At 43.9% G+C, this 24558-nt stretch overlaps 1 protein-coding gene across 1 annotated transcript in view; it reads right to left on the bottom strand.

Moving 5' to 3' along the window:
* The window catches only part of atrnl1a (attractin-like 1a), a gene marked incomplete at both ends in the record, with an annotated part of 698456 nt that overhangs the window by 79823 nt on the left and 594075 nt on the right, over window positions 1-24558 (bottom strand). The window contains one exon of the mRNA XM_079559364.1: window positions 10756-10848. Within this exon, the coding sequence (XP_079415490.1) occupies window positions 10756-10848 (93 nt within the window). The remainder of the gene's footprint in view (window positions 1-10755; window positions 10849-24558) is intronic.

Genomic DNA, 24558 nt, shown 5'->3' with positions numbered 1-24558 from the left:
GATGGATTTGGGGAACAGGCCAAATTGAAAATTGTGGGATTGTAGCGGATTGTAGCCGTGGGCAAATTTCCATCCGTCGTCCCCCATCCGCACTCTCATACATTCTGGCCTATTGTGCGTGTTTTTAGCGGTAGGGGAAACCTACGCAGACACGGGGAGAACATGCAAACTCCACACAGAAAAGCCCCGCCCCTGGTGGGAATCACACCCAGACCTTTTAACTGTGAAGCACGAGCGCTAACCGCTGTGCCACTGTGCCGCCCCTGGCACTGGCAAAGAAACGAAATGTAAAATATAATTTCATATTTATCTTTGGGACGGCATGGATAGCAGCTCATGTGTAAGACTCGTTTTAATTTTTATATAGAAGGCCCCCCTGCCTCCCGTTTTACCCCCGAGCTCCTCCCACAGCCTTACACAACAAGGAAGTGCTTTCCTCACTTTATATAGCAAACCTTATCCCTCCATCGCAGGGCGCTGACATCCGCCGAGGCTTCACTGCTACAGAGCCATACACAGCAGCCCACACTGACACCAGTCTGGATATGATTCATCAGCACAGTGAGGAAGGAGGAGGGGCTTAGGGACAGAGAGCACATGTTGAACCAGGAAGAATTTGTAATGTTAGATCATTTTGCAAGTGTAAGACAATGATCCATGCAGAAAATACATGTGAGCTTCCAGACTGTGTTTCCCCAGCTGCTGATCAGAACACAGACATTTTGGAAACAGCTCTGCAACAGTTTGTCCAAACAACACAAACACACAAGTGCTTCCGCTGGTGACTGCAAAAGGCTGCGCACCATCTGACACTCAAACGGAGCGGTGTCCTCGCACTCCTGCTGATGACCACATGGAAAAACTGGACGATTAGCACACAGCCAGTGCTACAGGTCGGTTTGAGCTTATTTTTGTTGTTCTAACACTTCGTTTTTACTTATCATTTAACTGGTTTATATCTCAACTCATAGGAGTCTCCTACCGTGACCCAAACCGCGAGGAAGAGCGCTTGTGGGTAGAGATAGATCGCTAAACCGGTGAGTGTTTGTTTGTTGTCATGCTGCGGTAGCATTGGGGTTAGCCTCCGCCGTTTTGTGTATGGGCGCTGGTTAGTATGGGGTTTCACAAAGTTTATGCCCTGTTTCTTAATTATGTCAACTCTGAATTGAATGTGAATTGACTTATGATCCATATGTGATTAACTTGTGTGAACTCTTAACTGACTGCTGGTTAGTATTTGTAAAGATTAATTGCTAATATTCTAACTAGTGTTATGAAACTGATCTTTGAACACAATCTTTAAATGTAAATGTATTGTACATGTATAGTGCAACTAGTGCTAATAATGTGACATTTATTATTGATCTATCTAAATTATGTGCACATGTGAACGGAATAGTTAGCAACTAGCTGGTGATTTATTAGAGCTTTTGGTCCTGTTCTCCAGGCCAGGTTCTAATCCCGATGGCGAGCTGATGGAGCAGGCCTAGAGCCTACAGTTGGCAATTGCTGAAGAATCGAATCGAATCGCACTCTCCTGCTGGGCTGGTAGGGGGCTCCTTGTAGTCCACGAACTCTCCCCACTCAACTCACTTGCCCACACACACACTATTCCCCAAAACCCCCTCAGACATTTTCCCCTGGACAATTACACCCAACCCAGACGTGGGTTTACCCGGGATTTGTGGAGGGGTTGGGAAGTGGGGTGGTGTGCCTGATGTTGGGTTTTCCCAACGCGGGGTTTGCGGACTTTGGATTATGATCAATGTACGGTTGTATTGTATTGTGCATTTTGTTGGTCATTTGATTTGAATTGTACTCACTATTAGATATCGATTTAAGCGCTTATTTGTTGAATGGCCATTCACAGAATCTATACTATTGGTCACTGTATATATTTTGCACTTTTGTTTATAATTACTACTTCTACTTTATTCTTTAAATACATGGTACCTCTTAAACCGTACTCTTGCCTCTTGTCCACTCCCTCCTAGAGCCGAATTAGATCTTCTGGTCACTAGCCTATGTTGACATTTCCTTTTGTATTCCTGTGTTCCGTAGAAACATAGCCTACTCGCAGGTACTAGGTACGTACTCTATCTATAAATCTATAACAGTGTTATCACACAGGTGCTACATATGCCTTCCAGTATTTTGGAATCATAAACAGAACATGGAGCCACTGATCCCAGAAATCGCAGATACATATGTCTGAAATAAAGCACTGAACTGATTATGTTTGGTGACAGTTTACAAGTGAGCGTATGGTCTTGTACTATATGGAGGACTGACTGCAAGACGTGGCTATGGCGTGGTTTTTTTCTCCTACAGATAAAGGAGAAATGAAAAACTATTAAAAGTAACAGATAGAATCTGATGTAGTTATTTTCTGATGTGGCTATATTTCGTCTGTAATTCCAGGCTCAAGTGTAAGTATTGCAGTATTCACATAGTACACTACTATAAAGTGTTTTCCTGGGTCTGAAAATTGACGTAACGGAAATAATGTTGAATAGTAAAGGACCACCTATTTTGATGTATTGTCGCCTGGCTAAATTAAACAGTATCCTCTCCATATTAAAATGACTATTAAAACAACATACTTTGTCCAAATAGCATGTGAACCATCATTGGAATCAGAGCAAAAAATAGCTTCTATGTAAATTTAGAAGGGAAAAAAAGTGATCTGAGGCACTCAGTTAAGAGTAGGGCTGCGTACCGTTCGTTTTTTTTCGATACCACTACTTTAACGATACCTGCTTTTCGGTACCGGTGCCTTAACGGTACTTTTTTCGATACCTATGTTATTTTAATTGAGTTAAAATAATGTGCATAGGAAAAGTATCATTCAGGAGGAAGTACAAACACGGCACGTCAGAAAACAGGCCGCAGCAGCGTCACCTGTAACTTCATTTTTTGAGCAGAATTCCCACTAAAGCAGTGATAAAAAGAGAGAAAGGACATTATTACCTTCTGAGCTGAAGGTATAGAACAGACCAGATCCACATCAGGCACCGTTTTCTTTCAGATAAACTTTTCTAAACACACTGCGCTGTTCGACTGTGAAAGCGCCTCACGCGTCACAGATCTGTTACATAGTGAGAGCGCTCACTCTGTCAATAAAAATGCACCAAAAATGGCTAATGCAGAGTGAGCGCTCACCTTTTCCAGAGACAATCTTTGATCCCAAATGCTCCGGTGCCATTTGGTGCAGCTGGAGTTGTAAACAACAGCGCGTAACTTCAAGCTCTGCGGGGCTAAAGCTAAAGGTAAAGCCCATGTGTTGTCACTGCTTTTCTATTTGTCTAAGAGCTCTAGTTTCTTATTCAGTCCAGGTTTAGTCCTGGTTTTTAACCAGTTTACTGTAAGCCCTGGTTTAGTCCTGGTTTAGTCCTGGTTTAGTCCTGGCTCAGACCATCTCTGATAATGACTGAAGTGTGAGTAAGTTACAGTTTTGCTTCGCTTCTGCATTTGCGCTGAAGCTGCTCATGAGTTCAGGCTTTTTTAGACTCACTGTGGATCATTTATTGACGTGGGAGAGAAAAAGTACTGAAAATTAGCACCGAAAAAGTTTTTCGATACCGCCCCCTATCGGAGCTTTTCGGTCGGTACCAAGTAGGTACCGTTTAACGGTACCCAGCCCTAGTTAAGAGTCCTTTATTGAATGGACATACCGACGCGTTTCAACCTAGAGAAGATCTTCCTCAGGGCATCTCAATAAAAATAAAAATATAGCTTTTTTTACATATTGAAAACTACACATAAATTGAAATGTCTTTCCTGAAAATATACTTCATAGCACACACTCCAAATTGAGTACAGTTGTAACCTTACTGGTACTCACAATGTGCGCAAAATTTCAGAAGTCAAGGTCCAAATTAGCCTTAGCCATCCGCAAACTCCGGTTAATTATAATTTCCCTACATGTACGTCTGCGAGCTTCATTCAGCGAGCGGGGGAGGCGGGGCTTGTAGGTGACCTCAAGCATTTGTACCGCCTTTGCTGGTTGTAGTTTGGCAATGGCAACGGATACGAAAGTAATGGAAGCCATTCAATCCATCCTGGCTTGGCTCCAAAATATCCAGAAATGAAAACTGAAGCCTTGAAATGTGCAAGGGATTTCCCCAAGAGTTATGATATAGTTATGATATAGTTATGATAGAGTTATGATCGAGCTATGATAGAGTTATGATAGAGCTATGATAGAGTTATGATAGAGTTATGATAGAGTTATGATAGAGTCATGATAGAGTTATGATAGAGTTATGATAGAGCTATGATAGAGTTATGATAGAGTTATGATAGAGTCACGATAGAGTTATGATAGAGTTATGATAGAGCTATGATAGTTATGATAGAGTCATGATAGAGTTATGATAGTTATGATAGAGCTATGATAGAGTTATGATAGAGTCATGATAGAGTTATGTTAGAGTTATGATAGAGTTATGATAGAGTTATGATCTATGATAGAGTTATGATAGAGCTATGATAGTGCTATGATAGAGTTATGATAGAGTTTTGATAGAGTTATGTTAGAGCTATGATAGAGTTATGATAGAGTCATGATAGAGTTATGATAGAGCTATGATAGAGCTATGACAGAGCTATGAAATAGTTATGAAATAGTTATGATAGAGCTATGATAGAGCTATGATATAGTTATGATAGAGCTATGATATAATTATGACAGAGTTATTATAGAGTTATGACAGAGTTATGATAGAGTTATGATAGCTGCTTACATATGTCATGCCCAAACACTAGCGAAAATCAGATCCAATCATTTCATAGGAGTTCACCCCTCCCACCTGATAACGGAGCTCAATTGTGAAGGTCCAGACCCTTGTACGAAGTGCAATGAGTACAAAGGTCTAGGACAGGCAAGGTCCAAGTATGTTGGATTAATAAACGTTTCAATTTTTTGGTGCTATATCTTAGCATTGGGCCTCATTCATGAACATCTTCCTAAAAAACATTTTAAAGTGCGTTCTTACGAAGGCACATTAACTACGGTCCGGGTTCGGTCCTGATCCAGTCCTGGTTCGCCAGGCACTCATGAGAACAGAAATGTGCGTGAGTTCTTGGTGCGAGTTCACGTGATAAGTAGCCCCGCCCTGTGTATAGGTAGTTTTTATAAACAAAAGCCGTATTTGCCAGTACAACGACTCGCTCCAGTGAAGTGGAGGCTTTAACACACTAGTGCCCCCGTGTCACCGGTAATGGAGAAATGTTTACATTTCCGACATTACGCTCGTGTACAGGTGGTGAATGAGACCAGATAAGTAGTGAGCAGACAGATTTTATTTTGAAATACACCAGATGTTCTTTCCTCACGAGACCTGACTTCCTGCTTGGCTCGTGTTTTTCAGGAAACTACGCCAGATTCACGACACGTTCTTAAGTAGGAACATATTTTTACACGTGAATTAGCTCTCATTACAAAATGTTTCAATAGATAGAACCTGTACATCACGACAGGATTTCCTTCTCTTCTCGCGGGTCAGTCCTTTAAACAGATACGGCGGCCGCTGAACACTCCGCCAGGCTAGCCCTCCGAGTAGAGCACAAGCCTTTAGCAGAAATACATTGGTACATTAATTAAAGTAGACTACAAGTGATATTACCAACTTATAAAGGCATCTATACTTCATGATGAGGATATTTACATTCTGCAATGAATTAATACATGATTTAATATGTACAAATATATATGACTCAGAATGTTGGGTCCCATCAGGAGCAGATCGTGAACAGAACTGGAGAGTCCTCCAGATTGTTGTCAGGATTTGTTCTTTCAGAGGAACGTTTTCAGAACATTTTTTGCGAATGCCAAAAATCTTCCTAATAAGGCCTTAAGAACAACTTAAGAACATGGTGTGAACGTTTGTGAATGAGGCCCATTGCACAAACCTCTTTTCCATATTTACCAATGTGCACAATGGTGCATCAGTCACACCCTTACCCTGTAGCAAAATGGACCACAAAAAATATAATATGGATATGGATGGAATGCTTCATTTCAATGCTCGATTTTGTATATTTGTTTGTATTTTTCTGTCCTTCATTAATGTTTTATGTGATGGTGTTCCATGACTGGAATAGATGTTTTTTTGATGGGAGAAGGGCCTGTTTCAAAATCTGTGCCACATGTCTTTATTTGTCAAAATATTATTTTCCTAAAGTAAATGGAAGTGGCGGTCCTGAACAGGTTTTAATCACAGTGGTTAGTGCTGTTAGGGTTGGGCCATATCGTATTGTATATTGTTATCCCGATGTAATTTTTTATATTGTTGTAATTTTTTATATGGCTGTGGACACGATATAATTTATGTTAACCTCAGCTCCATCATCCAGGATGTAAATTGCTTGAGAAGATCATAATTGTGAGGAAATTTGTGTAGTGCTAAATAAAAAGAGGAAACTATCTTTGCATTAATCTTCCCAATAGGCGTAAGCCTGGGATTTTGAAGTAATTTGTCCGTTGTCAATTTTATCGTCAAATATCTCGTTATCGTGATTTCTGTTTTTATATAGTGATAGAGGCCATAACGCCCGGTCCCAGGTTCAGTTCCCACCTGGGTCCCCTCCCTGTGTCTGCGTCGGTTTCCTCCCATGTACTCTGGTTTCCCCTACCACTAAAAAACATGTACAATAGGCCAGGATGAATGAGAGTGTGTTTGAGAGTACGTATGGGGGGGACGACAGATGGAAATTAGCCCATGGCTATGATCTGGCGTGGCGTGTTTACATGCATGAGACCCATGAACATGCACTGTCCAGACCAAATAATGTGAAACAATGGTCAGGGCGTAAAGAAGCAGCAACCTCTCTCTCTCTCTCTCTCTCTCTCTCTCTCGATACAGCTGCTTTTGTTTTTCCTTTTTCTGCGCACAGCCTTTGTGGTTTCTGTTCCACATTGTTTTACTGGATGGATTTTGTTTCTTTTCTGTTTTTGTGGAGGTTTGGCAGATTTGTTTAGAGAGAGTCCATAATGGTCCTGAAGAAAGCAGCTTTTGAAAAGTACATTAACAGCTAGCTTATGACATCAGCTCAACCCATTTAAGACCTGCACAGTGGAGGTGTCACTAGGGGAGCTACAGGAAATAAGGAAGAGACAAAGGAGGAGGTATCCGGGCAAGACTCAGCTAAGCCACACATGCCTTCTATTGTTCAGGCTAATGGACATTCACTGGAAAATAAAACAGATTTACTGCTAAGCTCTTCCCAGGAGATGGTGAAAGACTGTTGTGGAGCCGAGGGAGCTGTGCAGGAGGAAGAGGAAGAAGGTGGTGGAGCTGACCAGTGCAGGACACCACGCTCTGAAACAGGGACAAACCCAGAAATACTAACACTTCATTACTTTTTATGCTTAAACTTGACTAAAACATTTTGAGGCTTCGTCGGACTTAAACATGACTAACATGACTTTCAAATTTCACTCTCACTCTCTCCACACTATAAAAAACTAAATGTAAATTCTTCCACACAAATTCTGAAAACGAGAACAAAAGAGTTGCAGTGTGTGGTTGTTTAACCAGGTATATCAGGCCGAAGGTCAGAGTGTGTCTACATTAACTCCAGTATCCCATTTATTATCATAGGGCCCGACCTTCCTCCTGGTGCAACAACAGCACTGCTCAAGACAAAGTTGGTGTCCTGCAAGGAGTGCTTACTGCAAGGAGCGCTAACTACAAGGAGCGCTAAATTACGACTTTTAAACTCATACTACGAGTTTAAATCTCGAAATTATGAGTTTAAATCTCGAAATTACGACTTTTACACTCTTACTATGAGTTTATATCTCGAAATTACGAGTTTAAATCTCAAAATTACGACTTTTAAAACTCAGAATTTTGAGATTTAAACTCGGAATTTCAAGTTTTTCAGATCCGTGATCAGAGACGTCGGTACGGCGGGACCGGAGCTACAGCAACTCTGGGACATTTACAAAGACACACAGAAGCGTTTATTTTACCTCAATACCCAGGATTAAAAGCAGTGACAAGAAAACGTATTAAAAATGGCTGTATCCACGATAGGAATGTGTTTAGGCCTCGATGATGCATGAGCATTCCCAAAGCTAATGCTACGATCATAGCATCATGAACTTCGATGAACTTTGGATGATCAGGATCATGTGAAAATGGGAAATATGCATGAATAAAGGTAAATAAAACCACCGTCTACATAAAGCATTGCTTTAACAACGATCACACACTGAGCCGGGCTGGTTGATTTTGCAGTTTATTACTCACACTTCATGTACAATTGGCCGTAGCCGATTGCTTAGCACCCGGAGCTAACTAGCTTCTTAGCAGCTCTAGCATCCAGCTCCAATAATGGATCTTGTGGAATTAAGTATTATACACTAAAAACGTCAATAAAGCCAGTAACCACATAATGCAGCCTTGAAGATTATCACACACTGGGTCGGGATTGACGCATTGGTGGTTAATTGCAGACTTTTTTTTTATCAACGATGAGGTGGATTGCACATGCTAACCTAGACTAGCCATTGTCCACCGGCATCGCCCTTTTATCAAGCGGGGAGACCATAGGGGGTATCCATCTTCGGACTAATACAACGTACAGCAGTGTTGTCTAGTGCGTGTTTGCAGGGCTGCCAACTTTTCACCAAACTTTGGAGTGAGACTTTGGTCGGTCCCGAGCTGGGGGGCCTTTTTCATGCCGATAGTGTCCCGTAATCGTATGAAGTTCTAACCCAAAAACAAGTCTACGTTTAACATGACTGAGCACATCAGGAGCTGCATGATGGATCAGAGGGGCTCCACCCCACATGACCTGCCAATAGGTACAATGACACAATGTCTCTGTTTCTCTGAGTCACTCATTCCAATTAATACCGACAAAAAGCAAGTAGCACAAGCTTTAGAAAATATGAACATTTGAGCAGCGGCGGAGGGGACCGGGGCGGAGGAGGAGGCAGTAGGCGCGGTGATGTCGCTTCGGAGGCGGCCAAGAGCGGAGTGAGCTGAGCGAGTGTCGGGGCTCCTGTATCCGCCTCGTCACATACCCACGCGCCTTTTTCTCTCCCATGGCCCGGGAGAGCTGGCGCTGGGAGCGTTCGTGCGCGCTCTCTCGCTGTATCCCCGGAGCCGCGCTCTAAAACCCTTTCTCCGCGGTCCGCGCTCACATCCCGCGCGTCGTGCATTCGAATAATACTGTACAAAAAATGAGCCGTTCACCTCCGCAAACCCGTTCATATCACATCACCAGAGCCGCCGACAGACACACAAACACACGCCAGAGGAGCCGTGGACAGGCACACAGACAAAATAAAGCGTCTGCAGCCGCTCACTGCAAAAAGTCAGGGATGATTTTTGGTTGAGCGTGTGATATGGGGAGTGTGGCGTGAGAGCGTGTGAAGGCACTCAAATGCGTGTGTCTCACGGTGAAACTGTGAGAGTTGGCTGCCCTGTGTTTGATAAACGATGAACTGGATGATGGACAATCCAAACCACAAAGCTAACAGGTTAGTGTAACACGAGCTAAAGAGCTAAAGCGCTAAACAGCTGCTTCTCAGCTTTTAAAGGAATAGGCCACCGTTTTTACATACTAAAATATGTTCTTACCTCACTTTAGTCGAGTTAATATATCCCCGTCTGGTCTTTGTCCGTGCGCTCTGTCGCGCAAACGGAGCACATACGCAGCCTCTCCCACATGTCACATAGCTCCGTCCGCGCAGTAACTCCTAAAGGTTATTGATGGAAGTGAGCGGGGGAAGTCTTTAGGAGTTACTGCGCGGACGCTGTGCTCCTCGTATCATTACGCCTCACAATATAGTCCCCCTTTTTATTTGCTTATAAAATCGACACGTTACATTTCTGTGTAAATATACTTCGCATGAAAACACTTCACGTAACTTTATTTAAATAGGGAACACGTGGAAGAGCTTGGTAGCTTCTATCGTGAGCTTTTTCGGAGCTATGTGACATGTGGGAGAGGCTGCGTATGTGCTCCGTTTGCCTGGCAGAGCGCACGGACAAAGACCAGACGGGGATATATTAACACGTCTAAAGTGAGGTAAGAACATATCTTAGTATGTAAAAACGGTGGCCTATTCCTTTAACGCGACAGATCCAAACAAAGCTTCATCTCAGCGGCAGCAATAATGTTCACGGAGGACTGTGACTTTTTACTGTGCTGCTCCGGGCCGCGTTCAACAGGCTGACGGCCGAAGGAGAGAGGGGGAGATAGAGGGGGACAGGCGGTGTCAGGTGAGGAAGGCAGAGGAGAAGGGGGTTTGCACGGAGCACAACTTTTTTTTGGCAGGAATAGCATGATAAAACAAGCATTTTTAATACCGTCAGACAGGGAATCCTCACGGTAGTGATACCGCAGCATTTTAATACCACGGTATACCTTTAAACCGGTTACCGTCCTATCCCTAGAGACCATACAACATCAACAAATGATACACAATGCAAACTTCATGCATTTGGTTTCTAGGTAAAAGTTTATGTTAAGAAACAAAATTTGGCCAAAACTGAAAATTTAAAAAAATAAAATAAATGTTTTTCCTGCACTGTCTCCCCTTAAGCGCAGCACTTTTATCTTCCTCCACTAATCAAAACTACCTCTCCAGAATCTTCCATATGCAAATGCTCCACCTGCTCTCCCTCTCGCCCTGTGTATGCTTGTTTCGCTCAGCTGTGCGCCCCTCTTGAGTGTGCGTGCTCTACTTTTCTGTGTGTGTGTTTGTTTTGGTGGTGTGTGTGTCCTGGTGCCGACCTGTACCTCCGCCTGATCCTCGCCCACCTCCAGCGCCACAGCCACGGAAGCGAAGGGGCGGCTGGCCATCTGCTGCCGCTCCCTCACCAGCTGCTGCAAAACAGACACAGAGAACATGAGTGAGAGAGGCAGGAGGAGGTGCCTTGCTCAATGGCCTGGACGAGGCGGGGATTTAGCCTTATGTCTATCAAAGTGTCCCCACCTCGAACTTAGAAGTAATCTACAGCCAGGGTGAAGGTGTACAGGACACAAACGGTCTATCATACACTATGTCCTGACAAGGAACGTAGTGGAATGTTGCTGTTTTTTAGAGGCAAAACTGCTGTTAAATGACGCTCCTCATCTCCCTTTTCAGTAACACTTTACATTACGGGCCAGTAAGTGCAGTCTACTTACAGTGGTAATTCTAGATACTTATTGTGGTATTTACAGTGGTACGTACGGTGGTACTTATGGTGGTAATTACAGTTGTATTTACAGTGGTAATTACAGTTGTACTTACAGTGGTACTTATGGTAGTAATTACAGTTGTACTTACAGTGGTACTTATGGTAGTAATTACAGTTGTACTTACAGTGGTACTTATGGTGGTAATTACAGTGGTAATTCTAGGTACTTATTGTGGTACTTAAAGGATACTATAGTGAGTATTAAAAGGTGTGTACTGCGATACTTCTAGATACAGTGGTAACTCAGTCACACAAATCCTAGAAATTACTTCTGTATGTAGAATTTCCACATTTACTACCTATGAATTGCTGCTGTTGTATCCTTGAATTACCAATAAGTACCAAAGATGTATCACTGTAAGTACTAGAAACTATCACTCAAAGTACCAAAGTAAATAGAAGTACAACCTTCATTACTAAGAGTTACTACTGTATCTCTTAGTAATGAGATACAGTCGTAACTCTGTCTCCCTGACCCTAATCCTGACCCCTAACCCTAATTATTGGTAATTACCACTTATAGCACCACAATAAGTACCTAGAATTACCACTGTAGTTACCACTGTAAGTACCACATTTAGCTTCAACAAATCAGGACCTTCAGCACGCTCTGGGGCAGTTTGCAGCCGAGTGTGTAGCGGCCGCGATGAGGATCAGCACCTCCAAATCTGAGGCCATGGTTCTCCACCGGAAAAAGGTGGTTTCCCCTCCACAGGTCGGTGGGGGGTCCTTACCCCAAGTGGAGGAGTTCAAGTATCTCGGGGTCTTGTTCACGAGTGAGGGACGGATGGAGCGTGAGATCGACAGACGGATCGGTGCGGCGTCAGCAGTGATGCGGTCGCTGTATCGGTCTGTCGTGGTGAAGAGGGAGCTGAGTCGGGGGGCAAAGCTCTCGATTTACCGATCGCTCTACGTTCCCACTCTCACCTATGGTCATGAGATTTGGGTAATGACCGAAAGGACAAGATCACGAATACAAGCGGCCGAAATGAGTTTCCTTCGCAGGGTGGCTGATCAGGTGAGGAGCTCAGTTACCCGGGAGGAGCTCGGAGTAGAGTCACTGCTCCTTCACGTCGAAAGGAGCCAGCTGAGATGTAGTAATTAACTGTGTGTTTCGTAAACGCTGCAATATCTTATCTGCTTATCTTATCTTATCTTATCTTATTGTAACGAGATGTTCAGGGTACACAAACATTTCCTACATGTTTTGATGTAGACTAAAGCTGTGTATGTTTAGATATTTTGTTGTAATTTGATATTGTTGGGTGCTGCACAGTGGACAGACCAGTTCTGGGTTGGCTTGGGTACTTGATGTGATTGCAAGATGTAAATGTCCTGGTTAGATTAAAGCCATTAACAGTGAGAATGCAAGGTGTATGAGATGGTCCTCAGGTCAGAGCTCTCCTTGATGCTGCGTCCATTTCGGAGACCTAAGAAAAGTGTATCCCATTGTTCCTACGTTTCCCATGTCTCTGTGTGAGGTATTGGAGCAGTTCTGAACGCAGCAGTGACTTCCTGGCCCGGTAAAACAGTGCAGAATAGTAAGACCCTCTGCTACTACCACGTTAAGGACACACGTAAACAATCTGTTTTGCCGTCCGTGTAAGTCTGTTATATTGTACATTGGATGTGTCGTTGAAATAGACCTGCAGCAGTTCATGAGAATGTGCAATGTTTACCACTCTGCAGCAACCAGCACATAGACATGAGCTCATCTCTTCAGTGTGATCAGACACATCTCTAGTTCTTTTGTTGTACACCTTGTAGTTGCCGTAGAACGAGGGACGTCAGAGGTTGGGGTGAGGGATCAGAGATGTGGATTGGCAGCAGTTGGCTGAGAGTGAGTACGTGTGAACTTTTTAATAAGGAAATGTCAGCTGAACAAAGGCAGAGCGAGGCCAGACCAGCAGGAGGTCCAAACACCGACAAACAGAGCACAGAGAAGGAGCCAAATCTAACACACACACACACACACACACACACACACACACACACACACACACACACACACACACACACACACACACACACACACGAGGAGGGAAGGACGGAAGAGCCTTCATTAGTCTACAAACGTGACTGCACTTTTGGATCACACACAGGCTGTTTAGTATTTTTCACCAACTTTAAGAACCAATCTCAGGCAGCATTTTCTCCTTTTTAAGCTTTCTACACTGCGTTAACAATTATTATGCAGACAGGTATTTGAAGCTGCTGGTGCCTCTGGAGTCTCCCGAACATCAAGGTGTAGGACCCTCCAGAGGCTGCAGTTGTGCATAAACCTTCTATCCGGCCTCCCCTAAACTGAAGCAGAAACGGCTGCAGTGGCTCAGAAATACATGAAGACTCATTTTCAAACAGTCTTGTTCACTGATGAGGCCGTGACCCTGGATGGTCAGATGGATGGAGTAGTGGATGGTTGGTGAATGGCCACCATGTCCCATCAAGGCTGTGACGTCAGTAAGGAGGTTAGTAAGTCATGTTTTGGGCCAGAATCATGGTGAGAGAGCTGGTCGGCCCCTTTAGGATCCCTGAAGGTGTGAAAATGACCTTTGTAAAATATGTGGACTTTCTGACTGACCACTGTCTTCTATGGTACAAAAAGAAGAGCTGTGCTTTCCCAAACAAAATCATCTTCATGCATGACAACGCACCATGTCATACTGCAAAGAATACCTCTGCATCACTGGCTGCTATGGGCATAAAAGGAGAGAAACTCATGATGTGGACCCGCTCCTTCCCTGACCTCAACCCTGTTGAAAACCTTTGGAGCCTCAACAATAAAAACTTCTATGAGGGTGGTAGTTAGTTTTCATCCAAACGGCAGCTCTGGGAGGCTATTCTAACATCCTGCAAAGAAATCCAAGCAGAAACTGTCCAAAAACTCACAATTTTAATGGATTTAAGAATTTTGAAGCTGCTATCACACAAGGGCTCCTTTGGTAAAATATAACTTGACCTGTTAATATTTTTTTGATTGAAATAGCTTTTGATTTCAGTAAATATGACCTCCTAATGCTACAAATACAACAAATGACCATTTTCAGTAAATTACAAGCTTTAAAATGTATTGAAACGATGAGTTGCATAATAATTTGGAACAGTGGATTTTGAGGTTTTTACTATATTTATTTTTGAAAAAAATACTGTTATCACTAGGAAATGTTTTCCACCACATTTAAATGATCCTCTACCAGGTAAAGACTTGAAAATTATGCTGACTCTAATTTGAGTTGACAATTTAGAAAATCAGAGAAAAATGTCATTTGCATAATAATTTGGAACGCAGTGTAAGATAACGTATTGATGATGGGAGAGTGGGAACACTGCGCGATGCCTTGTCCAGCACACCTCAAAGACTCTCAAGGGCGAGAGAGCTGGGAGTTGTACAAATGAAGTAATGTAATGAGTGAAAGCTAACGCCATTACACTACATTGTATTACACTTGCACGACTAAGCGCCACCAGCCCACGTGGAAACACTCTCAGCACATTTGTTGCCCCGCAGGCCTCGTACTGGGCCCACAATATGGCGCTCGTCTCTCTCAGCTGGCCCTGTTTCTACTCCGCTTCAGACATGTTAATGACTTCTTCTCCGCTCGCAGCTCGAGGCGAACCACCTGTTCCACAGCTCCAAACCAACAGTCCCCTGATCGGAGGAGAGCGGCTTCAGCCAGCCAAACAACAGCACACTGGGACAATATCAACATGCTGACAGCCCCGGGTCCTCACGCACAAGCGCTCACGTGGAAGGAGCTCTGTGAGGAGCTCTGTGAGCCAAACGCTGAAGTTTGTGGCGTGGTTTTGTGACGAGAAGGGATTTGTATCGCCTAATAATGCTTTTAGGTGTGTCATTTTTCATCCTGCGGCAGAATGTTTTAGCGTGAGACATCTGTTAGCACCGGAGTGAACCTGAAGTTTTAAGAGAAATGTGTAACTGTTTTCAGCCATTGTGAATCTTTCCATTCCTATTCCTCGGTTTGTTCGTTTGTTCGTTTTTTAAATGGGACTGATTCATTTCTGAACATGCACTGTGACCTGGAAACAAGGACAGAGACAATACAAAACGATCATTTCACTCAAGACAATACATGTGCTTAAAGTAGCACCGACAAACACTTTTCTGTTCAGGTTCTTTTTTACACACAGATTTGTCTAATTCCCAACCTCATTTACTGAGCCCTTACTGAATTCTGAGGAGGATTCTTATTTATTCTGTTACTCGTCTACATTTGAAGAACAAATCTAATAGTTTCTTCTCCTCTATTCATTTTTACTAAGGCTCCAAAATCAGCATATTTTGTGCTGATCACATTGGAAACCTGTCTCTCTCTGCCCCCCCCCTTACCCCCTTCCCCTCTCTATTACACTCTTCCTTTAAATGACTCGCGTTCACATTCCCCTCCCCATGTCCATCTGTTGCTGCTTCTACCGCCGGGTCGCTGTGGCTGCAGCCTGCGAGCACTCGGCAGTTGGTGGAGTGGCTTGTCTCATGAACGGAATGTAGGGGGTTTGAATCCCAGCTCAGATTCAAGACACTTCCCCCTCCTTGCCTCCAGTGTCTGTGTACATTGGTGTATGAATGAGAAAGTGAATGGGTGACTGGTTCCCTGCTGTAAAGTGCTCTGGAGCGCAGCAGTGAGGGGAGGGGCCACACAGGGAGACTGAGTTAGCTACCAACAAAAGTCGTTTTAATATGGTTAAGAATGATATTTGTATTTTTTCTTCTTATTTTATTTGAGTATTTTTTTAATGCCACCAAACTTATGCCCATGGCCACTAACAGTTTGCTTAAAGCGGGACCTGGGGCTCAGACTGTTTCTGAAAAAAATAAAATAATAATCAGTATGCGCACCATTTTGCTCAAGAATATTCTTACTGTAAAAACGTCAGGGGTCAGACCCTGACACTGCTCTCTTTTGTAAATATTACCCTCAACCCATTACACGTTTGTAATATTTTGTCCAAACATGGACCGACTTTGTCCCAAATCTTTTTCTCTGCTCCATTCAAAGAGGAATCATTCACACATGTTTATGACAGAATTCATTCCCTCATCGAGCCAAACCCTAACGTGGTGGAGGGGTTTGAGTGCCCCAATGATCCCAGGAGCTTTGCTGTCAGGGACTTTGTCCCCCACGTAGAGTCTGCTGTGGTAAAATGCCTCTGTAGCTCTCTCTAAATCCTCTCTCTCCCCTCCCTCTCCTTCCCATCCCTCTCCCCTCTCTCTTTCCTCTCTCTCCTCTCCCCTCTCCCTCCTCTCTCTCTCTCCCCCTCCCCTCCCCCCTCTCTCTCTCCGTCCCATCCCTCTCCCTCCTCATCTCTCCTCTCCTTCCCATCCCTCTCTCCTCTCTCTCCCCGCTCTCTCCTCTCCCTCCCCCCTCTCTCTCCTCTCTCCTTTCCATCCCATCCCCTCCATCCTCCCCCCTTTCCTCTCCCTCCTCTCTCTCCCTCTCTCTCCCTCTCCTTCCCATCCCCCCTTCCCTCTCTCTCTCTCTCTCTCTCTCTCTCTCTCTCTCTCTCTCTCTCTCTCTCTCTCTCTCTCTCTCTCTCTCTCTCTCTCTCTCTCTCTCCTTCCCGTCCCTGTCTCCTGTCACACTGCCTGACTGAGCCTACACCTGTAGCTCCAGCAGCTCTTCTCTGTCAGATTCTCTGCTAGCTCACGCAGAACACACACAGGTAATGTGATGTCTTCTCTTGTTAGCTGTCACAGAGAAGTTAGGCGCGCACACGTAACGCCACAGCTAGCCTCCTGCTGCTGTCGGCTCTCATTTGGAACAGCGCCGGTGAGGAGAGAGGGGGAAGCAGATCAAGCACAGGCAGAGAGACAACAAACAAACTGGTGTGCATCACATACTGCAGTGACTCCTACACATCAACTAATGGACCTTCTATTTAGTTTCATGCATGTACTATACAGAGCCTCTCGAAAGTATTCATACACTTTGAACTTTTGCACATTTTGTCATGTTTACAACCCTAAACATAAAGATTTTATTTTGATATTTTTACTGAACGTTCACACACAAGTAACAGACAACTGTGAAGTGAAAGCGAAATGATACATGATTCTGTTATTTTTCAAAAAATAGAAAACCGAAAAGAAGGGCGTGCATAAGTATTCATACAGCATGAATGAATACTTTGTGGAACCCCCTTTTACTGCAATAACAGCACAAGTCTTTTGGGGTTTGACTCTACAAGATTTGCACATGTAGAGACTGACATTTTTGCCCATTCCTCTTTACAAAACAACTCAAGCTCTGTCACATTAGAAGGAGAGCGTTTGTGAACAGCAGTTTTCACATTATTCCACAGATTTTCAATAGGATTTAGGTCAGGACTTTGACTGGGCCATTCTAACACATTAATATGTTTTTATTGAACCATTCCATTGAAGATTTAGCTTTGTGTTTAGGGTCATTGTCCTGCTGACCTCTCTGGTGAGCTCCTTGACCTTCATGATGTTGTTTAGTGACCAATACACTCCGACCACAGCTCTGAGGGCCTAAAAGAACAGCTGAAATTATACTGAGAGTAGATTACACACAGGTGGCCTCTATTTAACCATTAGGCCAAGGTGTGAACATTCTGGAGTCATTATGAATGTTTAAAGGCAATTTAATGCACTCAGAAAATGCTGTATGAATACTTATGCACGCCCCACTTTTCACTTTTCTATTTTTTGAAAAATAACAGAATCATGTATCATTTCACTTTCCCTTCACAGTTGTCTGTTGCTTGTGTGTGAACGTTCAGTAAAAAAATCAATCTTTATGTTTAGGGTTGTAAACATGACAAAATGTGCAAAAGTTCAAGGTGTATGAATACTTACGAGAGGCACTGTATGTAGGAGTGGTCTTTATGTACCCATGTCTCCTCTCTCTAACTTTTCGTTTGCAGTTTTAAAGCTCATATAGTTGCAGGTGGCTGATAAGTATGTGGTATTTCATGGTTGTGGTGCTGCAAATCTGATATGGAGTTTGAGCAGCGCCCTTTTAGCGTTTTGTGAAAGACAAATCTCAACTGCACCTACTGTAACACACACAATCCATTTTGCAAATGCTGAGTAATTTGGTTAAATCCACCTGTTCTGTTCTGTTCATCCCATAGTTGATGAATAGTTGACATGAGCATAAACCATATTCACATTTCACAATGTGTATAGGTGGAGCCTGGTTTGTGAAACAACCAAAGTGCCAAGAATATATCAAAGAAAATGTTTTAACTTCGTCTCTCCTGGTCTGGAAAAGAAATACTGCAAAGCGCTCTATAGCAAACAGCAAGAGCACTTAGTGGTTAAGCTTTGATAGTCCACTGTGTGATCACACATTCTATGTATCACAATATCAATATTTTTGGAATACATTGTGCCAGCCAAGCCTCCCCAAAAGCTTTGGAAACTACTGCTGTATGCAGATTTCCGTTCATTACAGTAAAAAACAAAAGACGAATGAATGAGAAAAACATGTTTGCATGTTCGAAGTGATAACGAAAGGCGAGTTGCACCAAGATGAAAGAGTGGTTGTTAGAAGAATACACCTCAGTCAAAAGTGCGCTATTCAGCACCCGGTATACTTGTGATGGCAAAATGGTCAGTGCTGTGGTCCAGTCCCTGAAGTCACTGACCATCATTCAATAAGCCCCAAGGGTAATTTCTCTGCAAAATCACAATACACTGATCTTAAGTGTACCTGAATACCTAAACTCAAGCTCCTGGTACAGCAGCCGAATCATCAGCCTCCTCTTCACCACCACCACCACCACCTCGTCTCCACACCAGAATGTTGTATCTTCACGGCATTGCTGAACACCTCCTCATTTGTCAGTGTTTTATTAAATCTCTCATGTTGTTCTGTGTCTTGAGGATGGTGACGGAAGCCCCAAACGTACACAAACTAAAGTGAGCATATTCCAGCCGGCTGTCTCCGACAAACATGCTTGGTGAGCTTTTGGCACCGATTCATCCCTGGCTCAGTTGGATGGACAGATGCATAAACAGCCAGTGGAGAAATGAGCGTTTAACAATGGAGCCAATCATACACTAAATGATGTTTGGGAGAATGCGGCCCGGCAGACAAGCACCTGCTCCTCACACAAACCTTCAGCCAGTTCTACAGACTGTCAGATGAATGTGTGCTGTGTCCAACCACAGAGAGCTCAGGAGAAAACAACCAGGGCTAATACGGACAAGTAGTTACGATTTAGCTTTAGCCATAGACTTTTAAGCTGCGAGACTCTTTTCTATACTTTTATAGACTTTTCTAAATGAAAGAAGCGCAGGGTCAGCTGTACTTCACTCGTGCCAGTACCAGCCACACGTAAACAAGCCTTGAAATGGCCTCTAACAATAGGAGGTAGAGCCTTACATTGTAAGTGAAATCTTGATGGTTAAGGTGATTTGATTGTCATTATACAACAATTGTACAACACAATATGTCCTCTGCATTTGACCCATTGTTCCACACCACTGGGACGATCTGTAAGGAGCAGTGAACAGAGGCAGTACCGCGCCCGGGGACCCATCTCTAGATGTGGTGCCAGTGATGGTCAGTGATGGTCAGACTCGCCTGGCTGGAGGATTCACTTACAGGTATTGTACATTATTATAGTGGTATGGGAAACCGCAGTACCTGGAGGAAACCTACGCAGACACGGGGGAACATGCAAACTCCAGACAGAAAGGCCCCTTACGGGTGGGAATTGAACCTGGGATCTTCTAGCTGTGAAGCGCGAGAGCTAATCGTGCTGTGCCCACAGTGGTGGTGATGTGCAGGGTACAGCAGCACAGGTCTAGTGGTTTTCAGCACATGTTGGTGTCAAGGGGAATGAGGTAGCTGATGTAGCAGCTAAAGAGACTCTGGAGCAGCAGGATGTGAGTGTTCGGGTGGCGATGGGGCAGTGTGAGGGTCGTAGCTTGGTTAGTGAGTATATTATTAGAAAGTTAACTGAATCCAAATTAGTGTAAATTCTCGGCATCCAATCTGTGGCAAAAATTCAAAGACTCACAAGACTAAGGCTATATCCAAGACAAAACACTTATATTTTCAGAAACGTCCTTTGTAAGTATGAAGTCCGAAGTAAATGTGTGCGTACACATGGGTCGACTCAGGTCTGTGAAAACGGCGCATTTCATCTGCCAGGCCTGTGTGAGGCGCTGTGATGCTAGCACAGATAATAGAACAAGATGTAGAGGACACATGCGCAGTCAACTTATGTGGAATGTAAACACTGAAAATGAAAGTGATTGAAGGACTTAGGATCTACAGAAGAGACGAAAAGGAGAGTTTATTCTTCAGACGAAACGGGACTAAAGCAGACTCGTGTTTTTCTACTTGTCACCTGTGGCTTGTGGACTGCAGTGAAGCAAAGAGGAGCGGAGTCAAACCATCATAGATCCATGAGGAAAACTCATTATAAGTTCAGTGCATTATGGATAGCAGACACCACTCTGGAGCTGTGATGTCATCGGTTTAGTAAAAGTTGCGGAGATGTCGTAAAAATGGCACCACGTAAACGGCGTCTTGAGATCTTTCCAGTCTGGGACCTAGTTTGGAAAATGTTCGTTTACAGACCCCAAAACGCCAGGCTTGTATACATACAATATCTTTGCGTTTGGTCCTTAGCTTGACTTCGTAGTTCGTATGGACAGGGCCTAAGGGTTTGAGCACTTGGTTAGCGAAATGCTTGGCAAACATCAGGACGGACTTTGTGTCCGGACAATCCAGGAGACACCGGATCTGTTTTAAAAAGTGGCAGCTTACAGAGACACGATACCGTCAGTGATGTGTGCCCCATTACACACAGGAAAATGGAACAAAATGCATCATACCAACGAAAAGTCTGCCGTAAAGAAAATAAGAAATGGGTGCCCCTGTAGCTATATATACACTATTGGTCAAAGGTTTGGTGTCACCCAGGCCAGTTCTATGGCTTCTCTAATCAGCACAATTTTCAGCAGTGCTAGCATAATTGCACAAGGGTTTTCTAATCATCAACTACCCTCTAACACGATTAGCTATGTACCATTAGAACCTCTGCACACCTGTGTAGGTATTCCATTAAGAAATTACCGATTTCCTGCTAGCATAGGCATTCACAACATTAACAATTTCTAGACTGTGTTTTTGATTCATTTATTGTCATCCTCAAAAAAAAAAATCAGTGAGGAGGGTGAGGAAGAGTTTTTATATTAAAAAAAAAAACTTTTCCTCACCCTCTGCGGGCGGTCTCTTTTTCCTCCAAGCTCAGGTCCTCAGTATCTTTGCTGTTCCTAGAACTGCACTTTTCTGGACCGAGATGTCTGATGTATTTCCTGGGATCTCCTGGAGCCACTCCTCCAGTTTGGGGGTCACTGCCCCGAGAGCCCCAAAGACCACGGGTACCACTGATGCCTTCACCCTCCAGGTTTTCTCCAGCTCTTCTCTGAGCCCCTGGTATTTCTCTAGTTTCTCGTGTTCCTTTTTCCTGATGTTGAAGTCGCTTGGTATTGCTATGTCGACCACGGCTTTCCTCTGCTCTTTGTCCACCACCACAATGTCCGGTTGGTTCGCCATTACCATTCTGTCCGTCTGTATCTGGAAGTCCCACGGGATCTTGGCTCAGTCATTCTCTACCACCTTTGGAGGTGTTTCCCACTTCGATCTTGGGGTTTATAGCCCATACTCTGCACAGATGTACCAGCCACTTGGTGATGGCGCTCCATGTAAGCTTTCCCTGCAGCATCTTACACCCTGCAGTTATGTGCTGGATTGTCTCATTGGTCTACACCTGGGGTCTTGTCTGGTGTGATAGATCTGAGCCTCTATTGCTCTGGTGCTCAAAGCCTGCTCCTGTGCAGCCATGATGAGCCTCTGTGCTGTCCTTTAGTCCGGCTCTGTCTAGCCATTGGTAGGATTTCTGTATATCAGCCACTTCAGTTATGTTTCGGTGGTACATCCCGTGTAGGGGCTTGTCCTCCCATGACGGGACCTCCAGCACCTCATCTTCTGTTCCCCATTGTCTGAGACATTCACTGAGCACGTCATCTGTTGGAGCCTTTTCCTTGATGTACTTATGGATTTTGGATGTTTCATCCTGGATAGTGGCTCTCACACTCACTAGTCCTCGTTCTCCTTCCTTACGGCTAGCGTACAGTCTCAGAGTGCTGGATTTGGGGTGGAACCCTCCGTGCATGGTTAGGAGCTTTCGCGTCGTAGCTGTTTATTGCCCGGGACTTGTTCTTGCCATTGAGCTGCTTCTTATGACCTGCCTTACTCGTTGAAGGTATTTGGCCGTAGCCGCTTTCCTTGTCACCTCTTCGAGGTTGCCATTTGCTTGTGGGATTCCGAGGTACTTGTAACTGTCCTCAATGTCTGCTATTGTTCCTTCTGGGAGTGAGACCCCTTCTGTGTGGACTACCTTGCCTCTCTGAGTCACCATCCGACCACACTTCTCTAGTCTGAATGACATCCCAATGTCTGCACTGTGTATCCGGGTGGTATGGATCAGTCAGTCGATGTCTCGCTCATTCTTAGCGTACAGCTTGATGTCGTCCATGTAGAGGAGGTGACTGATGGTGGCCCCGTTCCTGACCTTGGACTAGAGTAAGTATTAAGTCAGATGACTACGCAGACACGGGGAGAGCATGTAAACTCCACAGAAAGGCCACGCCCAGGTGGGAATTGAGCCCGGGACCTTCTGGCTGTGAAGCACGAGTGCTAACTGCTGTACATCAACATGTTGACGTTAAGGAAATGAGGTCTAACTACATAGGTCACTATAAATGTGTTTCCACATATTCTAACTTATGTGTAACTTACTGTGAAATATTTTAGTATCAGTCTGCTATATGATAAAACAAATCATTAAGAGATCTCAAAGCGTTCAGAAGCAGTATCACATTATGTTTTAGTTAAGCTAAACCACAGGAGACAGTCATGTAGACCAGACTCACATACGCTTAAATATTCCATATGAAACACTCTACTTGTGCTCATGTTAAATAAGTACGACCTCTGAGATGCCTCATTAGAGCGGGGCTAGTACAGGATCCTCAATAAACAAATTTACGCTAAAAGACTATCACTTTTGAAGCATTTCATGCTCATTTTAGCTTACACGACAGTATTAAATGGTATTAAAGGGTGTGCTTGGAGGTTGTTGTAAAAAACAACTCTACATTACTTCAAAAATGACAGAAGTCAGTGGAGCCCAGCCTGTCACAGTGAGTCCATGCTGACATAGTACATGCTATATTAGCTTTTGCTTCAAAAGGTTCATAATGTTTTAGCTGAGGAGAGGGCCTGAGCCCCCCCTCACACCCACCAATAGCTTCAGAAGGGTCGGCGGGAGTGTGCTGGCCGGATTGTAATAGGACACACATCAGTACTTTTCATTTTCCTGACTGTTTGAAGGACAGAAATCTGTGGTTATGATGGAGAACTTTAACCCTTGGACTAGAGTAAGTTTTGATGTACTGTGACTTAAAGACACAACTCAATAAACATGAACCTCTGGGTTTGGACCATATCCCTCTAACATGGTTAAAGCCTTTGCCTACAGGGTTTAGTGTAATGTCAGTGACTACATGGAAGTGCCAGCTGTTGTAAGTTTAGAGTGACTAAGTGGTTAGAGCATTCAGCACAGACAAAAGTAAAGAGAGGTGGCAGGCTGGAGTCTCCTAACTTTACTGGCACATAAAGTTATCGTTTTGCTGTTCCAAACACATTGCTGTGGTACTGTTAGATTGGCATGAGAACATACAAGTATCACAGTATGATGCATTCAGGGACACTTTTAGATGCTCTGTAATAAACATTGCAATCGTGATTCAGTAGTTGTTATATTTTTAATATATAACTAACGCATGTGGACCAACGCGTGCACACCAGATTATAGGTTCCACCTGCTTTAAAGCAGTACTACTTATGCCCCTAGAGGCCATAAGCGCCACTGCAGGTGTCGAAGCAAGTTGCGGGTTTTTTTACTCATTAATTGTCCGTGAGAGTAAATACCACACTGACAGAAAAGACAAGGGACAGAGGGATATTGATCATCCATATACACAATGGAGATCATTTTTTTTCACTCAAACTTGGCTGTAAATACTGCTAAAGTAGCGCTAGCCTGCAGTTAGCTATGCCCGTTAGCCTGTTAGCTTCTTCTTCGTGATTCTATTAGTGTGTATTGCAGGAAAGTTGAAATTGTGGTTTTCTGGCCAGAGACTCCGGCGGGGACGAAAGACCCCCAATCATCCCATTAACACCTGTATTACCCCCTAGGAACTACGGAAAGGATTTATGAAGGTAAACAAGTTACTTTAATGTGTAAACAGCAAATCAGAGGTCTGTGGAGCTGAAGGAGTGAAACACTG

The sequence above is a fragment of the Gobius niger genome (assembly GCF_951799975.1).
Source record: "Gobius niger genome assembly, chromosome: 7".
NCBI lineage: Eukaryota > Metazoa > Chordata > Actinopteri > Gobiiformes > Gobiidae > Gobius > Gobius niger.
This window is presented reverse-complemented; position numbering and strand designations above follow the sequence as displayed.